At 42.2% G+C, this 20,710-nt stretch overlaps 1 protein-coding gene across 5 annotated transcripts in view; it reads left to right on the plus strand.

Moving 5' to 3' along the window:
- The window catches only part of ARMH3 (armadillo like helical domain containing 3), a 128,768-nt gene that overhangs the window by 38,930 nt on the left and 69,128 nt on the right, over positions 1 to 20,710 (plus strand). For all 5 annotated transcript variants that reach the window (XR_003991362.1, XM_030485572.1, XM_030485574.1 and 2 more), the window contains 4 exons: positions 2,428 to 2,516; positions 17,237 to 17,319; positions 17,816 to 17,942; positions 20,635 to 20,710. Coding sequence is in view for 4 of the 5 variants with exons in the window: in XM_030485572.1 (XP_030341432.1) it covers positions 2,428 to 2,516; positions 17,237 to 17,319; positions 17,816 to 17,942; positions 20,635 to 20,710 (375 nt within the window). In the remaining variant the exon portion in view is untranslated. The remainder of the gene's footprint in view (positions 1 to 2,427; positions 2,517 to 17,236; positions 17,320 to 17,815; positions 17,943 to 20,634) is intronic.

Below are 20,710 nucleotides of genomic sequence, written 5' to 3' on the forward strand. Positions count from 1 at the left end.
TGTCCCATGAGGCCCCTAGAATGCTTTGTTCTGTTTAGCCTGGAGGGCAGAAATAGGATTTAGGCAGATCATTGGCTTTGGTCTGACTGTTTGTACAGTACTGAATTTCCCCAAGGCTTGAACAGCACTATATTCTGTAGAAGAGATAAAGATACATAGGCTGTTTTCTCTTAAGGTAGCTTTTCAGCATGTTCTGATTTTGCCCAAATAACCTTGCAACTACAGTGCCTTTGCAAGGGTTGTTCAGTTCGATTATGGGTTCGTGAGAAATGTTTGGGGTTTTTTTAATGACAATTACAGAATTAGCTATAGATGAGTGTAGTGCCTTGGAATTTCACAAGGAAAATGAGAAATGCTTGGGCTCAAGAGTAAGGTCACATCTAGAAACCTCATGAGAGTAGAAATAATGGGCAGCAGCAACCATCAGTGGACATCTGTATCCATTCATTTTGGCATGTTTGTGCAGTCCTTTCACTGCACTCCTGCTGAAACCATCCCATAGCAGATGCAGTTATTGCAGACAAGGTGGGTGTTCTGAATGCACAAATAGTGTCATACTTCTCTGCAGTACATTTAAAAGGTGACAGTATGAAGCTGCTTAAGGGAGGGCATATTAATATTTAAAAGAGAAATCTAAGGTTGCTTTGACCAAGGGTGCTTTGTGTCCATTATGTATATGATGAATCCTCAGCACAAAGCCAAAGACAGAGACACCCCACTGGGATGGATAATTTCATAACTAAAGCATTTTCATAGCTAAAGCAGTATGGTCTGGGAAGTCTATGGGCTGGTAGCTGGTGCTCTGGCTCTTTAGCCAGGGGTACTAGGACTGTTATGCTCCTTCTCATACCTTTACTTCCATGCCTCGATTTCACCCAAAAAGCTGTATGGTACTGTATACAACCACAAGATTTCAATGCTGAGATATGTCTGCAGATTATTTTGCATTAACAGCTACTGTAATTATACAGGAATGTTTTAGCCGTTGCTAGATTCTCTCTGGTAAGTGCTGTAAGTAGTTGTGGTGTTTTTTTGTAGAGGCCAATTTTAGTCTTACAGCTAAGCAACTACATAGGTGGAAAGGTACTGGTGTTAACTGGTACCAGTAACATCAGAAATAGCAGGTCTCTCCCCAGGGCGATTGCTGTTCCTGATCTGATGGCAGCTGTCTGTGTCCTAGCTGGTTTGCTGCTTTTTCTTGGTTGAATTTATGAGAATCCAATTTGAAATACAACACAATGTGATGCTCAGACATTATAAATGGGTTTACCTTCATTTGTCTAAAGTTAGTTTCCTTACCCCATCGTGGTATTTTTGGGATCATCTAAAGGTCTGAAAAGAATGATATATACCTTCTGCATATTATTTCTTATGACTTTGTAAAGCCTTATCTTGAACTCTTCACCCCAATTTTGAATAACTTCCATGTAAATATTTTAAAATTTGATTTCTCTGTGTTTGTCTGTGTAGTGTCTTTCAGTAGTGTCTTTTCACTGACATGTTGACATTAATGAGATAATATTGTTTTGAGAAATAAGGATTTTGTCAAAAAGGATTTTTTTCCTGTTTGAAATCTTCCTTCTGTTTTTTCTAAATGTCAGTAACTAAAAATAGCTTGGTTGAACAAATTCAAATTTGTGTATATTTTCTGTCTTGTCCTTAATGATAGCCAGTGCTAGAGAAGTTACTCCATTATATTGTATATTTAGTTCTGATGTTATTTGTGAAGAATGTGCATCTGAGAGTTTGTATGAACACTAGATGCTTTAGAGACCTGCAGGATTTGGAGACTTCACAAGTATACTAGCTGTATGTTGGGAGGCTTCAGAGCATGTGGGTGTATTGCTTGGTCATTACAAAGCTCGTACTTAAATTGTTTGTTTAAGGAGACTGGAAAATTTGACAGAAATCTTTCTCTCTCTCTTTTTTTTTTTTTTTTAATGTAATTAAATTGGATACCATAGTCAAACTAAAAATCCTGCAGTTTGTCATTTCCTTTAGCCTCGTCATTTGACCAAAGAAACTGAGGAGCTCCATTGTGTCCAGATTTTACAAAATCTGAGTGCAGGACCTCATACATACGGAGCCTGCAAGTTAAGTAACTCCTTTTGTGGAGGTTATGAGACCCTCAGGTAAAGGCATCAATGAGTGAAAAGTATTCATTAAATCTAAACAACAAACTTGCATTTGTAGTTGGTCCAATGATGTTGAGCTTAAACTGGCTTACAAGCTCCTTTCTTCATCTTGTCTGGTTCTTCCTTGTGGGTGTTGCTTCCGTTTAGGTGCCCAAACCCATGAGCCCCATCCTCCTCTGACAGGCTTTAAGTTTGTCTATTTCCCTGCTGCTGATTTCAGAGATGTTTCCAGCTTCAGTGTAGAATTGCTGGGAAATGCAGTGTAATTAATTCTTTGCCCTCTCTCTTCCAGACGGTGCATTCAGATTGTGCACAAGCTGCTGTGCTACCAGAAGAAATGCAGAGTGAGGCTTCATTACACCTGGAGGGAGCTCTGGTCAGGTACTTCGCATCTGCAGAGACAGTCAAACATGAAAATCCCAGAGTGGGCGGCTGTTTGGTGGCTGTGACTCCTTGTTCCATTGCTACGGGGTTGAACAGCAAGCAGCAATTCTGTTAAAGCATCTTTATTTTGCTTCTTAGTTGCTACATGCAAATTACCTCTTTTGGAAAGCCAGGTCATTATCATAATGGTAGCTAATTTACTTTCTTGTCTGGCCATGATCACCATGGTATCCAAATGTCTTTGTTTTCTGTTTCATTACCTGAGTCCCTCTTCACCTGATTGGAGAAATGGAGTAATGTTTATGCAGTAGTGTTTTTCTCTCAGATATCTGTAAGTTGAAAGGAGGTAGGCTCTTGAGTAAAGGGGGGTGGATCTTACTTTTTTTTTAATTTACTGTAAGAGATGGATGCACATAGAATAGTGTGTGCAGCTCCTTCTGAAGAGAGCTACCTAGAAATGTCAGTGGAAAGGAAGAGAGGCTTTTAACTCTGACCTTTGCTTTGGTTGTAGATAGTCTGGTTCGTGCCGCTGGTATCCTGAAATAGATGCGTATTATGGGGTTTGACTCATAATCTAGTGGACGTAGCTTTGTAGGACTGTTCTATGAGGCAATTGTTGTGTGGGAGGTCAGAGGAAGAGGGTAGCAGAATGGATGATGACACCTAACAAGCTGCTTCTGTGGATGCAGTGTGTGCTTCTGTTCTTATCTTGCAAGCAGTGAAGTAGCTGAGCTGGGAAAGTACAGTTAATCCCCTAGCTGTTGTGGCTTAAGGTTTATGAAAATTCAAGGGAACATGGTCCTAATTTTGTATTCCTGGAGCTGTGCTTGTGACCTAGAATCAGTGACTTGGCTAGTGTAATGCAACTCCCGTCAGAAATCTGAGAGAGGATGACTTTTGAAAAAGGCGGTGACAAGTGGTTTGTGAAGCTGTTCTCAATTAACACTGAGTACTTCTCTTCACTACCTTTGCACAGTTGAGTGTAGGTGTGGAGAAATGAACCAACAATCTGAGTTGCTTTTGCTTATTACATTTTTGCCTTAGGTGACATGTGGCCCATTCAGGCTTTCTGCATTATTCCAGTAGAAGGTGAAGTGGGTGCCCCTAATTAAGGGATTAACGATTTCTTTTCATTTGTTTTGTTTAGAATAGAGCCCCTAGAGGCATGGCTGCAGTGTAGTGCCGGTTCAGGAGACAAGTGCGTATAATGTCAAAGTCTGTTGTGAATAGAAATGGCATCTGGCGGTGTGCTTGATACCTTCTCAGCAGTTACCAGTGAACCTTATCCATTCGTCTTTGGCCTGGCTGAGCTGGGTCTTTCCTACCTGGCAATTTGAAGTCTCAAATATAGTGCCTTTTGCTTGCAGATACTCTTCCACAGTTCAGAGAGCACGTTCTTGGGCATCTTTAAATCCTGAACTTTCTCCTATTTTAGGGGGGAAGAAATAAAAATCCTTGCCTCATACCGAGATTCAGTATCTTGGGATAGTCTTGTTAGCTGTCTCTAATTAGCTGGTGTTTGTACAGTGCTTCAGAGACATAAACTGCCTCCAAAGTATTAAATAGTACACATGCTTCGAAAGCAAAGCAGTAAAGTAAAAACCACTTCAATTGGTCAGGTTTCTGTGAAGGACCTGGAATGTCTGCACCCCTGATGTAGCTGGAGAGCTCCATGCTTACTATAGGTTTGTGTGTTTAGGGAGATTCTCTCATGCAGGGATAAATTACAGTGAGAATGTTTCAAGTTTTTTTTCTTGTAGGATGTTGAGGTGATCAGAGAGATTCTTCAGTAGCTGTGGGTGACTCATGCAGGTTGGAAGGCCCTGGGTTGGATGGTACGTGCATCTGTAAAAGGGCACATCCTGGCTCCTCCAGGTTTGTGTACTTCTGGAGTGCTCTATGTTGCAGACTAAATGCTAATTGCTGGCTCTATCTTGAGATGTATTTCATAATTAACTCATCCCTGTCAACACTGCTCTTTGATTACCCAGAATGCTGCTGCCTTTGATGTGAAAGAAAGGCTATTTTTCTGGTCTTGATCTATCTGACAGACAATTCTAAACCAGAGCATGGGAACTTCTGAATTAATTTCTATCCCTTATGTGAGCATATTCCCCTTCAGGCTTTTATTTGGGATTGAAGAATTAGTTATCACTGCTGGATGAACAGCTAAAAGGGAGCAGCTATTCCCTGTAAGGTCTGAGATACCAAGTTGCACCATCAGGCGTGCTTTACAGAAGGTCTTCAAGCCCACACTTGTCTTCTTGAATGACAAGGTGTGTGACGACTGAAGCAATGTCCCTGTTGTGCAGCATGGATAATAGCAATGGAAGCCCCCCAACAGAGCTGAGTAGAACAAAGAAGTTGGAGGGAATTGGTGTGAGAAAGTATTGAAAGAAAGCAAGAGAATTGTACCTGGCACGTAAGAGGAGGAGAGTTGTTTCAGGCAGAAAATAGAGTAGGAGAAGAAGACAAAGGGAATACTGTGGGGTAGGTAGACAGTATAGGGTATGAAGGAACTGAGATAAAGGTTGTAGGTGGAAGCAGTAGCAGCGTATGGAGCCTACTGTTCACTTGCTGATTGTAATGTTAGCTAGTTTCTAATTAAGGAAAGCCACTCGTGTGTCATGTGATGGATAGCTGCTCTTCCTTTGTGGGTGCTTTGTCTTCAGTATGGAAGGTCAGCAGCACTTTGAGAAAGTTTCTGCATTTTCCTTTTTGTTTTCAAGGTCCAGTGATTGCAGAGAAAAGCAGTGGAGCCAGGTGTTTGGTATCTGTCAGAACACATATTGGGCTGCTTGTGCAGTCTGTAATACTTCATAGTTTTTTGGATATGTCATCTGAGCTTGAGAAAGAGCAATATTGCTACTGAGTTTCGGTTGTGATTCAGCCTTAGATTGCCTATTAGGTTAACTCTCTCATATTCGACGAGGGGTAATGGGTTTAAACTTCAACAGGGGAAGTTCAGATTAGATATAAGGAAAAAGTTCTTTATTGTGAGGGTGGTGAGGCACTGGAACAGGTTGCCCAAAGAAGTGGTAAATGCTCCATCCCTGGCAGTGTTCAAGGCCAGGTTGGACAGAGTCTCTAAGGTGAGGCGTCCCTGCCCGTGGCAGGGGGGTTGGAACCAAATGATCTTAAGGTCCTTTCCAACCCTAACTATTCTATGATTGAAGGAGCTGGTGAATGAAGTTGCTAAGCCACTGTCCATCATACTTGAAAAATCATGGCAGTCAGGTGAAGTTACTGATGACTGGAAAAAGAGAAATATAACCCCTATTTTCAAGAAGGGGAAAATGGGAAGACCTGGGAAACTACGGACCAGTCAGCTTCACCTCTTGTTCCTGGCAGGATCATGGAGCAGATTCTCCTGGAAAGCATGCTAAGGCACATGAAAAACAGCGAGGTGGTTGGTGACAGCCAGCATGGCTTCACTAAGGGCAAATTACGCCTGACCAATTTGGTGGCCTTCTATGATGGGACTACAGAACTGATGGATAGGGGCAAAGCAGTTGATGTTATCTACCTGGACTTGTGCAAAGCGTTCAACACTGTCCTGCACGACATCGTTGTCTCTAAACTGGAGGGACATAAATTTGATGAGTGGACACCTGATGGATGAGGAATTGTCTGGATGGCTGCGTGCAGAGAGTTGTGGTCAATGGCTCAATGTCCAACTGGAGATGGGTAACAAGTGGTGTCCTCAGGGGTCAGTGTTGGGACTGATCCTGTTCAGCCAGTTCCCTGCTCTCAGATATAGCGTGTTATGACCAATGTTCTTATTAACTTCTGCCCCTTGTCATGTGAAAAATGAGGTTGATTTTGCTGGCCATAAAGGTGTGGTTTGGGTTTTAGTTGTTGAACTCTAGTTTGTACAGCACTTGAGTGATGGAAGGTGCTATATATGTTGTTGTTGTCGTCAAGCATGTATAAGCTGTGCCAAAAGAGTTTTCATGAGTCATTTAAGCTTTTTATATAAAAAGACCTCATTTCTTCAACTCCTCCCACCTCAAAATTAGTAATGCTTGAGCAATTCACTCAGAGCTTAGGGGGTGCAGGTAACTTCTTTGCAGTTGCTATGGTTTGCTTTAAGCAAAAGCCATATTTAAAGAAACAGAAAAGCAATTCTAATATAGACATACAATAGCAGTAGTAAGAAATCTTACATATCATAATGAATAATGGTGAAATAGCTATTTATTAGGGCAGTTGAATGCAAAGTAGGGTGAAAAATGAGCTTTGTTGTTAGCAAGCATTGAAGATCTGTTTGCAAATTATTGTGGGCTACAGTTTCTTGTCTTGTCGCTTAGTTAATTTAACAGATGCTGAATGCAGTGTTAAAATAAAGGTGCTTCAAATGTGTAGCACTATCAAGAAGTTAATTTTTCCCTGTGTTTTAGGATTATTAAAGAAGACTTTTGCAATGCTACTGGACAAAATACAATTTTTTCCTTTTTGTAGACTCCTTAGATCTTTCTGTCAGTTTCTGTATTTATAACATGAGGATAATACTACTTTCAGAATCCTTTTGGGTGAATGCTAAAGAGGTGAGTTGTTCTTTTGTGGACCATGGTAAAATGAAGAAATAATAGTCTGGGGGTGGGGGGGGGGGGAAAACCCCACATTTTCTGTATAACACACTTGCCCTTACACAGTGCATATTTGAGGTGGTATTGTTTAGCCACTTGTACTTTGCTTTCTTATTTTGTGGCTGAAATGTTGATTACTGATAGTATGTTACCTCCAGCATTTCTGATTCTCCAGCTGTTGGTCAGGTCTGCTTCAGCCTTCTGATTTGTGTTGCTGAACAGACTGGGAATCAGATGATCTTGCACCTCCCCTTCATCTCTAATCCTGCTGTCACTGTCACATTCTGCAGCAGCTACCTGGCTAGGGAAGCTTGTCTTCTTGCAGCTCTTGTGGAGGCAGGATTCATAGGTATACTGATGTACCAGACAGTCTAGCTCACTGGTAAAATGCCTGATCATGAGATGCTGTGAGAGTTTGAAAGACTGCAGAGCTGCTTGGCCAGTTAGAAAAATGACTTAAAGATTTTAGAGGCAAGAATCAAAGACCTAAAATTTGACCTTCTTACAAACTCGCGCAGAATGACTTATGGCTTTAAGAAATGCCAAGGTTCAAGATCCAACAGCACTGTCTTCTGCATGCTTCTGAAGTCTTAATAGTTCAGAGGAAGCAGTCATGTTCCAGCTGATGGTATAGATAAGGCTGCTGTGGTAATTTCTGTGCAGTGAAGAATTCTTTAATATAGTAATGAAGAAAGAAATGTCTTTCAGCTGTGAAGGATGTTGCAAGCGTAAGAGAGCAGTCACTTCAGCACATCGTCTTCAAAGGTAACTAATAAAGGTCATGTGTAGGGATAGGGTAGAAGGAACAAGAGCTTGTGGATAGTATAAATTGAAATCTAGGGTGAGTACAAAGAACGTCTGTTTGTCTCTGTTAAAGGGTTTTACTTGAACTTCCTGTTTTGGGAAGAAAAAGAAGTCATTATACGAGCCTTGACCTTTCAAGTACCATCCAGCAGAAATGCTTTCTGATTTCACTGCACTGCTTATAAACTGTAAAGAGAACTATAGAACAAATACGAGAGTTTTAACACCTTTGTAGGTCAACATACTCTACCTAATGCAGGTTTTACTGCTGCTTTTACCCTCTCATTTCTCTATGGCTTTTGATAGCAGGAGGCTGGCCCAACTTTTCAAAGCTGCACATTGGAATATCCACGTGACCAATGGCTACCAGCCATGTGCCATATGCCATGCTGGAGATTTGGGATCTCATGAGTCATTTGAGTACAAGGTGATGCTGGCTTTTTAAAGAGGGTGCCACCTCACTGAGGAATAAGGCTGGAAGTGGAAAGGATGGGCTCCCTCTGCACTTCCCAGTGGTAGTTCACTGGGAGCACCAGGAACTGAGGGAAGAAGCAGCAATAACAGTGTCCACGCTGGTTAAAGGTGAGCTGCTGAGCAGCTTGCAATGGGAATGGGAGTTCTGAGTTGATGGGGTAGGTAGGTCTTTGGAGTCGGGGGGGATCTCAACCTGGGAGGATGGAGACGATAAGATGAATTGGAGGTGAACAACGTGTTAGGAGGAATAGGAGGCCCTGAGTATAGGAGGGACTAGGTAGGATGAGGTCTGGGATTAGAGTGTTGGGGAGGCTGGGAGGTGTTACTGGATAGAAAATTTGGGTTAGAAATCATTGCATCATCTAGAAAGGGAGCTAGTCGGCATTTTTAACTCTCAGGGATGGGACTAAATGTCCTTTTCTTATTCTCTTACTTGAATGCCTTCCTATGACCATTCTTTGGTGTGAGAAATTGAGGAGTGAGAGCCAGTGGCTAGCTCAGGTGTGTATCTTGGGTATTTTCCTTTTTCCCAGTGCTTCTGATGTATTGTATGCTTGAAAGAGGAAAACATATTTTCTTCTCAGAATGGTGTTTTGACCCTTCAGCTGTGCTTACAACTTCTTTCTGTGCCACGAAGGACATGGACAGGACATGGACATTCACAGGTCTTGTATTAGCACCCTGAGGGCAGAGCTGCTTAGCTCTAGGATTGCAAAAAACAGTGAGGTCCTTTAGTATTCCTTATCTTGGAAAATGAAAGAAAATAGATAGCATCAGCCAGCTGTTTAGTAGGAAGCCCAATGGGTTCACAAACACTTGTGCTTGTTGACTCCCGTGAAGTTTCTGAGGAGGTAGAATATTACTGAAAAGCTATTGGAAAGAGTATAGTTTCTCACAGAAAACTAAAGGCTGAAACTGTTATGTGTCACGGAATAGGTAGTGGGAGCTGGCAGCCCTTAGAGTTGCCCATTTCCTTTACTCATAGGAATGCTGGTGCTTGGTTGGACTTGTGGTACTGTGTTGGCATAAGCTTGGTACAGGAGTGCAACCTTTAGTCCTGTTAGCTATTTCAGTGAGTTTAGGAAAGGTTTGAAATTGAAAGATACTTTTATAAAATGAATTTTGTTTGTAGTTGTAAAGAGCATTGCTGGTTGATATTGGTTTATTTAATTTGTACTTCTGGTAGCACTCCACGTTACCCTAAAGAAAGACCCAGTCCCATCTTATAAAGCTCACTTACAGGCAGAAGATGTGTGAAGCTCAGAAGGAAGATTACAAACCTCTGCTTGTAGTCTTCTGTTGCCATTCTCAACTGGTGGCCCAATTTCATGTTAACCTTTCCGTGTTACTTCCTTCAGCCAAAGCTAAAACACTTTTGTGGTAAGAGCACACAGCCATTTGGTGAAATGTACTGACCTAAATTTCCTAGAGAAGATAGTGTAAAAAATGCAAAAACTCTGGCTTTCTTGTAAAAGAGGATATTCTAAATTCCCTGCATGGAGCATTTTTAGGAAGCATCTACTATTTCATAAATTTTTCTCAGTGTTCTATTACTTCATTCTGGTTACCTTCCCTTTATTTTAATACTGATAATGAAGAGTTTGGCTCTAGTTGGCAGTGGAGAGAAAAAGAGTAATACAAGATTTGTGGTTGTTATTGATCACTTGGTAAGATCAGAACGGGAATTCATCAACAGAGCCTTGCTTAGATGGACACAAAGGGAATTTGGTAATTTAAGGGAGCAAAAGTCTAGTAATCTTTTGGTCATCCTGCCTCAGCCTGGCTGGTCTCATCTGGATATGTTGCTCTGTCCTGCAAATTGCTTTTTGCATAAAGCTAGCTAACACTGGAGAATTTGATTGTGATTCCCTAACAGTTTACAGATCATGGTGACCTAGTGGAGATAGTGTGGTAATTTCTCCTGGGAAACAGTTCCGTTGGTGACAGAAGTGCTACAGCCAGAGCTGTTCACAGCCATTTCTTTGCACAGAGGGGTTGCAGCATTCGGAATGCAGTGATTTATCCCTGTCCCCTTTTTGTTTTCAAGAAGCAGCCTTCCTGCATCCTATACTTTGCTACCTTTCCTTGTTCTCACACAATGTTTCTGTTCTTTCTCCAGATTCTCCTTTTTTGTTTTAAATCCGAGTGCAAAAATGTGCAACCTTAACTCCCAAGACTACTATTTAATCAACAGTGTGAACCTGCACCGTCAGACAGAATAAAATTAAACTCAGTACTTCCTTTTCTTCTAAAGAGGAATTAAGCTTGTGGGTGTGTGGTTTCTTTTATTTTTTATTTATGCTTTTAAAGAAAAAAAGCATATTGTTCATTTGAGCTTTAGCTGAATTTGGAAAATTTCTCACTGCTTGCTGGATTGCTATCAAGCAGCATTGCTCTGGCATCAGCAATCAGCATTTCCATTAAGCTTGCAATTTTCACACCATTGGCTGCTGTTAGGCTGGAACAGTGAGTACCAGGGATAGGGAGCGTGTAAAGAAAGTAAAGGATTGGAAGTGAAGTGGCCTACTCGACTGATCCTGGGAGCGATGGGTTATGCCAGCATGTGCTCCAGCCCTCTGGCAAGCTGTTGTTTCTCATTAAGAATACAGGCTGTTTCATGCTTATACTCTGAGAGTCATGGGGAGAAGAGGGAACAACTGTTGAGAGTTCCGAGATGCTGGTGATGGGGAGCCTGCCAATAGCCGGCTTCTGTCTACCACAGAGTTTTAGTGGCTGGGAGCAGGAATTTGGCAGTGCCTGTGGCAGCAAGCGGGGAGGCAGCGGATAGTGGAGCTGTCCAGACAGGTGAATCATTACAACTATGATCAGGATGGTCCCTCCCTATCAGAGCAGAGGGAAGAAGCTGAAGAATGTTTAATAGTGATGTTGACAGAGCTTTTATTGCTTCCTCTGCTCCCCTGAGAGGTGACTGCAGCAATGGTGCAACAGTTTTGTTTCCTAGCGCTTTGGCTGATTGACGGGAAGCTGCAAGTGCTGTCCCTGAGTAATTGATTCACTTGTCCAAGGATGCTGGGATAGTTTGTGCCTCAGGGAGTTCTGGTGCATTAGTTTGTAATAGCGATGTAGCTATTTCTCGGACATGCTCGGTATTCCTGCTGCTCTATCTGAAAACTACCTCTGTTGGTTTTTTTCTGTCAAACCCTATCTGTAGCTATTCATCTCCTGCTGAGTTTGTTTTGATCACTGTTCTGCTGAGTGTCTGCCAGTGCTGAACATGGCCAGAGCTGCACCCTCTGAACACTCAGGTCATCTCAATACATCGTATTTGAGTTTTTTGTATCCCTACTTCTGAATTTATCTTCAGGTATAGCATTTATCACATTTATTACAAGTGGTTACTCTCTGTTCCGGCGTCTCTCTTCGTAACAGCATAGCAAGGTATATACTTATCCTAGCTTAGCCCTTCTAACTTCCAGTCTGGAATAGGAGAGTGGACTGGTCCGTGGTTATGGTATTGTCATGTTGTGAGAGTGTTATTTCCACATTCTGTGTTGTAGTTTCTCTCATGTAGGGGGATCATGCTGAATTCTGGAATCTGGAAGAGCATTATGAGAAAGCATTGTTTGGACCATTACTTTTTAACAGGTATTTGGTGTTGACCAGTTAGAGACAGAATCCTAAGTATAGGTGGGCCTTTGGTTCCCGTTGCTCTATTTATGCTTCCAGTGCTGTTGCAGATAGGATGGTGCTGTTTACCCTTTTATGTAGGAGGAATTGAAGCACAGAAAGACCAAAGTGCTGCTTCCTGAGGAGTTGAATCCAGTTTCTTCTCAGTTACAGTCTAGTGCATTAATCCTTATCAGATCTGGCTTACCATGTGCCAGAGTGGTATGGACCTTGCCTTGAGAGTATGTATATGTGAACAGGATGGCTGTAAGAGGTTCAGGGTGGTTACTGTGCTGCAGCAGCGCTCCTAAGCAGAAGATTTCTCTGCAGCATGGAAGTGTTGCTCAAATGGCATTATCAGCTACCCTGTAGTGACATGTGAGTGAGGATCCTCCTAAGGGAGTTGACAGTTGAAACACTAAAAGGAGAACACAGAATACACTGTTGGTACAATGGTAACTTCCAGTGGCAATGAGAAAAATCACTGTTCTTCCCAGTGTGCCCTGAGAGGTGGAGAGTACAAAATGGGAAGATTTTAGTAGAGTGCAGGATCCTGTTAATTGGTGTTATACTGAGGGCTGAGGAGCCCTCACATCTCTTTTTCTCCTTTGCTCCTTAGTTGAGGGCCATTATATGCACCATTAGAAGATTTTTGACCTGCAAGTGCAGCTGATGCAGTAACAGAGGCCTCCATACTGTGCTCAACCCATCCAGGCTCTCAATGATGTGTGTCTCAGGGCTGTTCTCTTCTGCTCTGTTGTACAATAACACACCAGAGCCTTCTGATGCTCTTGGCAGAGTTTGTGCTACATTCTGACTAGCCTAAGGGATGGTACTACTTCTTTTCTTTCCCCCCTTTTCTCTGCTTAACCTACCTCCATGCTCCTGTTGCATTACATGTGATCCAAACGGTGAACACTGAGACACTAAATAGAACAGAAACTGTGCAAATCCCAAGTGTGCTGGGGCTGAATATACTTCTGTTTGAAACGAGGCTTACAGGGAGAGAAGGTAAATCTGCTATGGGAGGAGGAACAGGGGAAGGAGAGAGAGAACGGCATCTGTCTGTAGCAGGAATTACCTCCTTCCTGGAAGAAGGGAAGAAGAGATGCTGGCTGCCCACAGTCTTATCACAGAGGATTGGCTTGAAGAAGGGTAGCAAATAACTGAGCAGGAATACTGTTGCTCCTCAGCACACAGGCTGGCCACAAGAGCTGATAAAGGAAAGTGTCTGCACTCAAAAGCAGCTGTGTGGCAGAGGAGCTAAGAGCTTCTTTCACTGCAGTCATTTCAGTTTTAAAAGCAGGGAGGGTATCTGTAAAAGCTGGTGATGTCCCTTTTCATCCTTCGGCTGTAATAATCCTTGGGAGAGAAAATTGCCTAAAAACCAACCTGTATGCTTTACATCACTCACATACAGCAAATCATACGGCTTCATGTCCGATGTAAGTGTCCACTCAACATGATTTTCTGCTTGGTTTTGAGGCTGTAAATGTAGGTGTTCAAGGCTGCATTCTCATTGATTTAAGAGGCACAGCCAGTGTCTTAGCTGAGGTCACAAAATGAGGAGCTCGCATGCAGATACTGATGGCTACTAGTTTAGTTTAGTTACAGCCTCCTGCTTTTGTTGCTAAAGAAGTTCTAGTGACACTGTAGTATTGTGAATGTTTCAAGAATCACCGTAGCAGGCGTACTGTGTCATGGAAAGGCATGCCAAAGACATCTTTAGGGGGAAAAGAAAAAGGGTTCTAGAGGCTATTGCAAAAATGGTGCTGTTTTCCAGTTAATGTTGAAATATATTTCCAGCCCAAACCATCCATCACTGTTAAATCCTGGAGCACAAATTGGGATAATGTGGCTGAGCCCAAGCAAGGGCCACAGTTTGCCTGTGCAGCTGAGAGATTGAACTGCTCTTCCGTTGGGGAAAAAACATAAATAATTTCCTGGCTGGTGTGAGGGGGCAGCCTGCAGATTGGATATGAGGGGTGAACAGTTGATTGCAGCAGGGAAAAAGTGACACATTTGGTTTAGTTTCAGGTTTCTCAGGAGTAGTAGCATCAGTGCCCCGTTGGAGCTCGAGGTAGGGAAGCATTCAGCCAGTTGGACCTTTGCTCTTAAGGTTTATTTTGTGTGTGTAATTGTTACTGAAGGGTGCTGGGCATATGAAGCTGGATCTAAAAGTTGTCAATCCTGAAAACTCCAGGGCATAGCTGTCCTCGTTTTCAGTATGAGGTCTGCCTTACAAGCAAATTAGAGATACATGTAGCCATTACTTTAAGGGTTCATTTTCCACAGTGTTCCTGTTTCTTAGAGCCACTTGAGCAGAGGCTGGTGCAGAATGTGCTGGTGTGGAAAAAGATGGGTTGCTCTTCGAGCTTAATGTAGCGTATATCCTAATTAGGAGCGCTGCAACTTTTTTAGGAGTGTGTGGTTTCCAAACAGTTGGATAAATTTGACTGTGCAGTACACAGAGTGACTGTAAACCTGGTGGATTGGCTCTTCTGACCAGCTTTGAGCCCAGCATTGAGTTGTTTCTTCGTGTGAAGCACGTCCCTCTCCTTCCTAGTTCTTAGGGAAGGAACAGCATAGATTGGCTGTGAGTGGGCTATGATGCGATGCAATTCATTTCAAGCACTGGTAATCTTCTGTCTTCTTTCTAACTGGAAGAGGAAAATGAAACATGAGCAAATTCATCACAATGGTTGGAACAAATGTAGGAGCTGTTGTTGGGGTGGAACAGAACAACAGTTCTCCTTCAAGTGTCATCACCAACATAGAGCAGTGCAAGTGCTCTATAGTTCAGGATGGTATCTATCTGAGAAATACTGCAGTGGGCAGTTGTAGGGTACTTGTCTCTGGCAGTCAGGGAGTGCTTGTACTCTGGACAAACAATGGTAATGCTCATTCTTTTAAATACAGTGTCTCCGCATCACAGGCAGCTTTCATGTTCACTGTGTTTGGATGTTCAGCGGTTTCTTGTCATGCTGTGTGATCACCCACTGGCAAAGGCCTTTCAGCAGGGTTCTGGGGGAAGACTGGAAAGCAATGGGCTTCACACCACTTGTTACAGGAAATCCAGAGCTCTGCCACTCTGCTCTCGGAAGCCCCAGCTGCTATTAGTTGAACAGCAGCACCTGGTCACAAGATGTGGCTGTGTGGGATTTTGTGGCTGGGAAAGAGGTAAACCCATGCTTATAACTATTAAATAGATGGCCAATAAGCTGCTGTGACAGAGACACAGGGCAGCTGTCTCTGGTCCAAGGCACTGGCTGCGGGAGACTCTACTTTTATGCTGTGGAGGCTTGGTTACCTTGGCAACGTGTTTTTAGCTGGATCTCTGCTCGGATGGAGAGCCCATCTGTACCTGCTACTTCTTTGTTTTGAAACGGCTGATTTACAGAAAAATATCTGACAGGAGTATTTCCAGAGCTGGATTACTGTGGAATCCAGGCTCTGCTTTTGGTCCTAGGAGTTTCAGTGTGGTGATGAGGTGATGATGATATGGGGAGTTCTGTGGCTGGATTGAAGAGGTGTTAATATATCTGCTTCATGAGGTGGGCTGCTGTCATGGAAGGGAGAGATGCTGCTGATGATTGTTAAATCCTGGAATAGCTCTGAAAGATAAATCACTTGCGTGTCTGGAGTTTACAGAGAACTTTTTGTTCATTCTGGTTTGCAGTTCAGCATCAAGCCACCATCTGGTAGATTAAGCCGAAGTAACTTCTGTCTGCGATGAGTAAATACCCACACTAGGGCTGTAGGCTTCCATTGTGGGGGACATATATAAACTTTTGACACTCCTGGTGAACTTCTAGCATTAGAAGGTAGTGGTTGCAGGACTCTATTCAGAATCTGACAATTTTGTTTCCTTCCAGATCTTACCAGTCTCTTCACATCTGTCTTTTTTTACTGTAGGTTTTTTGGTTTTACCTTTTGTGAATATTTTGTAATGCTGAAAGAGGGGAGGAGGGGGTGTGTGTATCTAAATTTTGCTCTTACCTAATTCCTGTTCCCTGTGCTTTATCTCCTCTATTTTATAGCCTGTAGGTGGATGGTCTGTTCTGTATTTTCTACGGGGCTCTCCCAAACTGGAGTTGGTTTTCTCAGAGGTTACTGTGTGTGACAGTTGTGCAATGGTGGGGGGAAGAATGGATTCACAAATTCTAGTTATACCTATAAGAGATTGGAGTAATACCTGGTGCTACTCTGTTAGATGCAGGTACCAATTACTAGGTAATTAAGAACCTTTTTAAAATAGTCTGCATTCCAGCTTGGCTTTGCAGGCCATCTAATTCAGATGGTTTAAGTCTTGACATCTGTTGACTTCAGAGCAGAGTACATTAAGAATCTGTTAGGCAGGCATCAGCTTTCAATGCCGCGCAGCTGAAGAGTAATGCGGAGAGCAGTCCTGGGTAATGCAGAAGAAAATAGCTTTCTTTTTTTGAAATTTTCAAGAACTAGAAAAAGCAAGATAAAGAACTTTCCATTTTATTAAGTGCACGGAATACAATTGTTTAAAATCTTTTTGATTAAAGCTCTTTTAGCCAACCTTTCCCACTATTGCTAACTGATTTTGAGCAGTTATAGCTATGTTTGTTTTTTAAACAAGTGTGAACCAGATCTGTAATCTCTACTGCATAGCCCTAGATAACTGACACAATAAAGTGCTACATCCTTCCTTATACCATTGCAGCACCATTGACATAGAGCTACAGAAAAGCTATGCTGTGGGTTGTTTGGGGTTTTTTTTTCTTGTTACTTTGGGTTTTTTTAACTGCATGTATCAACAAGAGTGACAGTTTGGGGCTGACTGTGCATACATCATGTTGGTGATGTATGAAGCAGAAATGAGACAGTTGGAATCTCCAAGCCCAAAGCTCACTTCAGGATCTAGCAGATAGAAAAATCTCCCATGAACTGTCTAAGCCAACAACAGACTTACCCTGAGCCTGAGCAGATTAGATTGGGAAGTCAGTGAAGGAGAATAAATGTGGGACAGTGAAATAGCTGTCACTTACCTGTACAGCACAGTATTTTAGCCAGGAAAAAACCCAAACAAACAAACAAAAAATGCCGTGCAAATTGATGTATTTCTGAGAGGTCAGCAGCTGGCATTTAGGTGGGTTTATGCTAGATCATGAAAATATATCTATATTTAAGTGACTTGTTGAGAATGGTTTTACTTTTAATTTTATTTAAAAAATACGTATAATTTTCTCCTAGCTTTGATCAACTTGTTGAAGTTCCTCATGTCTAATGAGACTGTGCTGCTGGCCAAGCACAACATCTTCACCCTTGCTCTTATGGTGAGTACAGACAAAGCAAATCTTTTTATTTTAAACAACTTAATTTCGAATGAATCTTAGGAAAGAATCCAGAATTTCTGGGCTAGTAAAGACATATCAGAACAAGACCACAAAGTGGATGAGTATCATTGTGGTTGGTTTCACTTGATGTTTGGAAAGGGCAGTGTTTGGGCTCACTGTAGGGTCTGCTCGTTGAAATAAACAAGCTTACGTGGGGACAGGCTTAGTTTAATTTTCCAGATTGGTAGTGTTTTTTCTTCTTCTGTGGCCATTAGAGTGTTTTCCTGGCCCCAGATACAATAGTATTTAAGTTTCTTTTCTGTCTCTTCCGTATAATAATGAAAATAATGCATAAAACAATGAAGTGATGTAATACTGCGCAATGCAACTAAGATCTATTTCTTTGAAGGTTTTGGATGTAGTTTGTATTGGTTTTGTTGCAGAATAGATTTTGAGTAAATATTCCTGTTGTAACTTCTTTTCACTTCCTTCACAGGTTGTGAACCTGTTCAACATGTTCATCACTTACGGAGACACCTTTCTCCCCGCTCCCAGCAGCTATGATGAGCTGTATTATGAAATCATTCGGATGCATCAGAATTTTGACAACCTTTATTCTATGGGTGAGTACCTCCTGACTGGTCAGGACTGCTGTTGACTGGAAGTGTGGGTGGTGGTGGAGGGATGTTCGTGTCAGCTGTTTTCCATCCACCTGCTACTCATGTGTCTTGGTGAGTGGAGATGTTTTGTGTACTAGGATGTGTTTGGTAAATTAAGAATTGAGAGGAGGATAAACTTGTTAAAGGTGTAATTTTTTTAGTCAGAAAAAAAATGGGAACAGACTCATTGCCTCTCTAACAGCTACTTACTGTGGTTGGAAATACAAATTTGTTGGCACAATTGGGTATGTGATATTTCACGCATCTTCGTGCAGTTTACATCTATTGCATTCAACAGTTTCAAGTCAGAACGCAGGTATGTGCTGCAGAACCAGCCAGCACAGAGAAACTCAGTGCAAACAAGAATTTGGAAGAGAATTTGAGAAACTTACAGCCAGAAGCTTGCTGTGCTAGACAAATCACATCTCTTACACTCATTGCCAAAACAAACCAAGAAAACAGCCCTCACAAACCTGCTTGTAATGACAAGCGAATCACTGGACTCCAGAATGTGCCTACTGGCAAAACAGGCAGAAGCTGCCATCCTTCAAAGAGAGAGAGGCATGCTGGAATGCCACCAAGCGACACTCAGCAGGGAAAAGAGGAACAAAAAGAAGGAGAGCAAGGAATGCATGGAGGCACAATCAGGCAGTGTACACGCAGGAGCCTGCAGCAGCACTGGTATAGTGCCTGGACGCTTGAAGTTCTGAAGAAAAGAAGATAGCTATAGTTTTTGTTTGCTTTCTTCTAGAAGAACCTCTCTTCACCCCCTGCTCCCTTCTCAGCATGATCACCCAATGAACAGCAGGAGTTAATATAAGCATATAAGGAGAGTTAAAAGGTAGTGGGAGACAGTTAGTTGGCCACAGCCCTCTTCTGACATGGGAGAGAATCATCATCACCTAAATAAAATTAGCTGAATACTCCCTACAACTGCAAGCAAAAATGAACTGCCCTTTTGTACCAACTTCCTACTGTTTTCATCCATTATATAAGGGATCGCTTGGCTATTTTTGTGCCCTCTGAGCATGCAAGATTTTTTGCTAACCCATTTCCTACTCCCAAGAATTGCAGCTAATAAAATGAGGTGCTTTTACTAGCTAGTAATTTTTCAAATCTGTCCTGTGTGGAAGCTGAAGGAAAGTGGAATGGAAGAATAACACACTCTATATAATCAACAACTAAATACTTAGTTGGGCTGCAATAGGCACATCTGACCTGTTGAAACAATTCATTTCTCACATGAATGTTTTTCATCCTGCTACATGAAGCAAACCCCTTTGAATTAATGGAAACCCTCTCTGAATACATTACTTCAGATATTCAAGTACAATACCTACTGTTTGACAAAATATTGTTATCCAGAGCTGACATCGTTGGGTTTTTTTCTGCAGATGGCATGTAAGAGTAGCACAAGGAAGTGAGAAGGTAGCACTCTTTCAAGTTAATTAAAGCCACAGTTTAACCAGGTGTCCTGACCGTTTCCCTTTGCTTGTCAATCCGTCTCACAGGGACTACGGTCACCCTTGTCCCCTAGCCTTGGGACATTTGTTAGCACAAATGAGAAGGCTACTCTATCCTTCAGCTTCCCTGTTAATGTGGTTGAAACTTTCGGTGTTGGGAGTGGAGATGGAATCTAATTGCTTTGGGTTTTATTAATTTATTTTTCTTGTCCTGAATCTGAACTTAATCCAGATCTGCAGGACTGAAAGCTTCTCTCATGTGATAATAGGCATGAGTATGCAGCCACTCTGCTTGTGGATTCACTTGTAGCATCTGTGTTTCTAGATGATGCTAAATTTGGGTGATGTGCTGTTCCTTCATGTCGAGGGTGAACCTTCTTTGTGGAATGTAACCTCCAGAAAACCCTCTCTATACAAGTTCATAGAAAACTCTCTCTATTTAGGCAATATGGAAATTAATCCAAACATTTGCTACAGGATCTGTTACTGTTTTGGTACTTGCGAAGAGACGTGCAGGTAACTGCCACCATAGAAACACTACATATTCTGACCTAAATAAATATTTTTGGTACTCTGGCAGAAAAGAGTTGGATTCCCTAGAAGTTCTTCCTGTTGCAGAATGTTTTCAGATCTGCTCTCAAGTCTGTCAGAGACCATCTGTGCAGCAGAACAACACCCTTGTTCCTACAGGGAGTGTTTTTCCCTAGGCTGGTGTGTAATTTCTCTCTGCATTTCCAGATAAATGGGGAGGAAGAGAATCCATCGCTGCTGGGTGGGTTTAAATTGCAGGATGTAGTCCAGCTCAGATGGAACCTTGCATACGTAATAGGAGCCGGAGGAGAATGGTGGTGTGTGGAATAAAAGGTATCATTGACCTGGGATGCTGCCCCGTTTCTGGGGAAAATGGACTTTAATATGTGGTGATAAAAGCAGTTAGGAGGACTTAGGCTCTTCTATCCCCTCTGCTTCCTGTCTGCCAGCCATTATTTTGTTCTGCTCACCTCTTCTGTGTTCCTTACCTTTCAGATGGGCATTGAAGGGCACTTCTGCCCTGGATCACAGATGATTTCAAAGATGACCTTTGTTTTGATGTGGTTCCCGGACTGCTGTCTTGCTAAAGCAGATTTTTTGACATTTTGGATTAGAAAAATGCCAGTTCTGTGCCAGCACTGTTAATTGTCTTTTCCTTTCAGTTCTAAGGCTGTCTACCAGTGCTGGTCAATGGAAAGAGCCTGCAAGCAAGGTGACCCACGCATTAGTCAATATTAG

The sequence above is a fragment of the Strigops habroptila genome, chromosome 5 (assembly GCF_004027225.2).
Source record: "Strigops habroptila isolate Jane chromosome 5, bStrHab1.2.pri, whole genome shotgun sequence".
In the NCBI taxonomy this organism is placed as follows: domain Eukaryota; kingdom Metazoa; phylum Chordata; class Aves; order Psittaciformes; family Psittacidae; genus Strigops; species Strigops habroptila.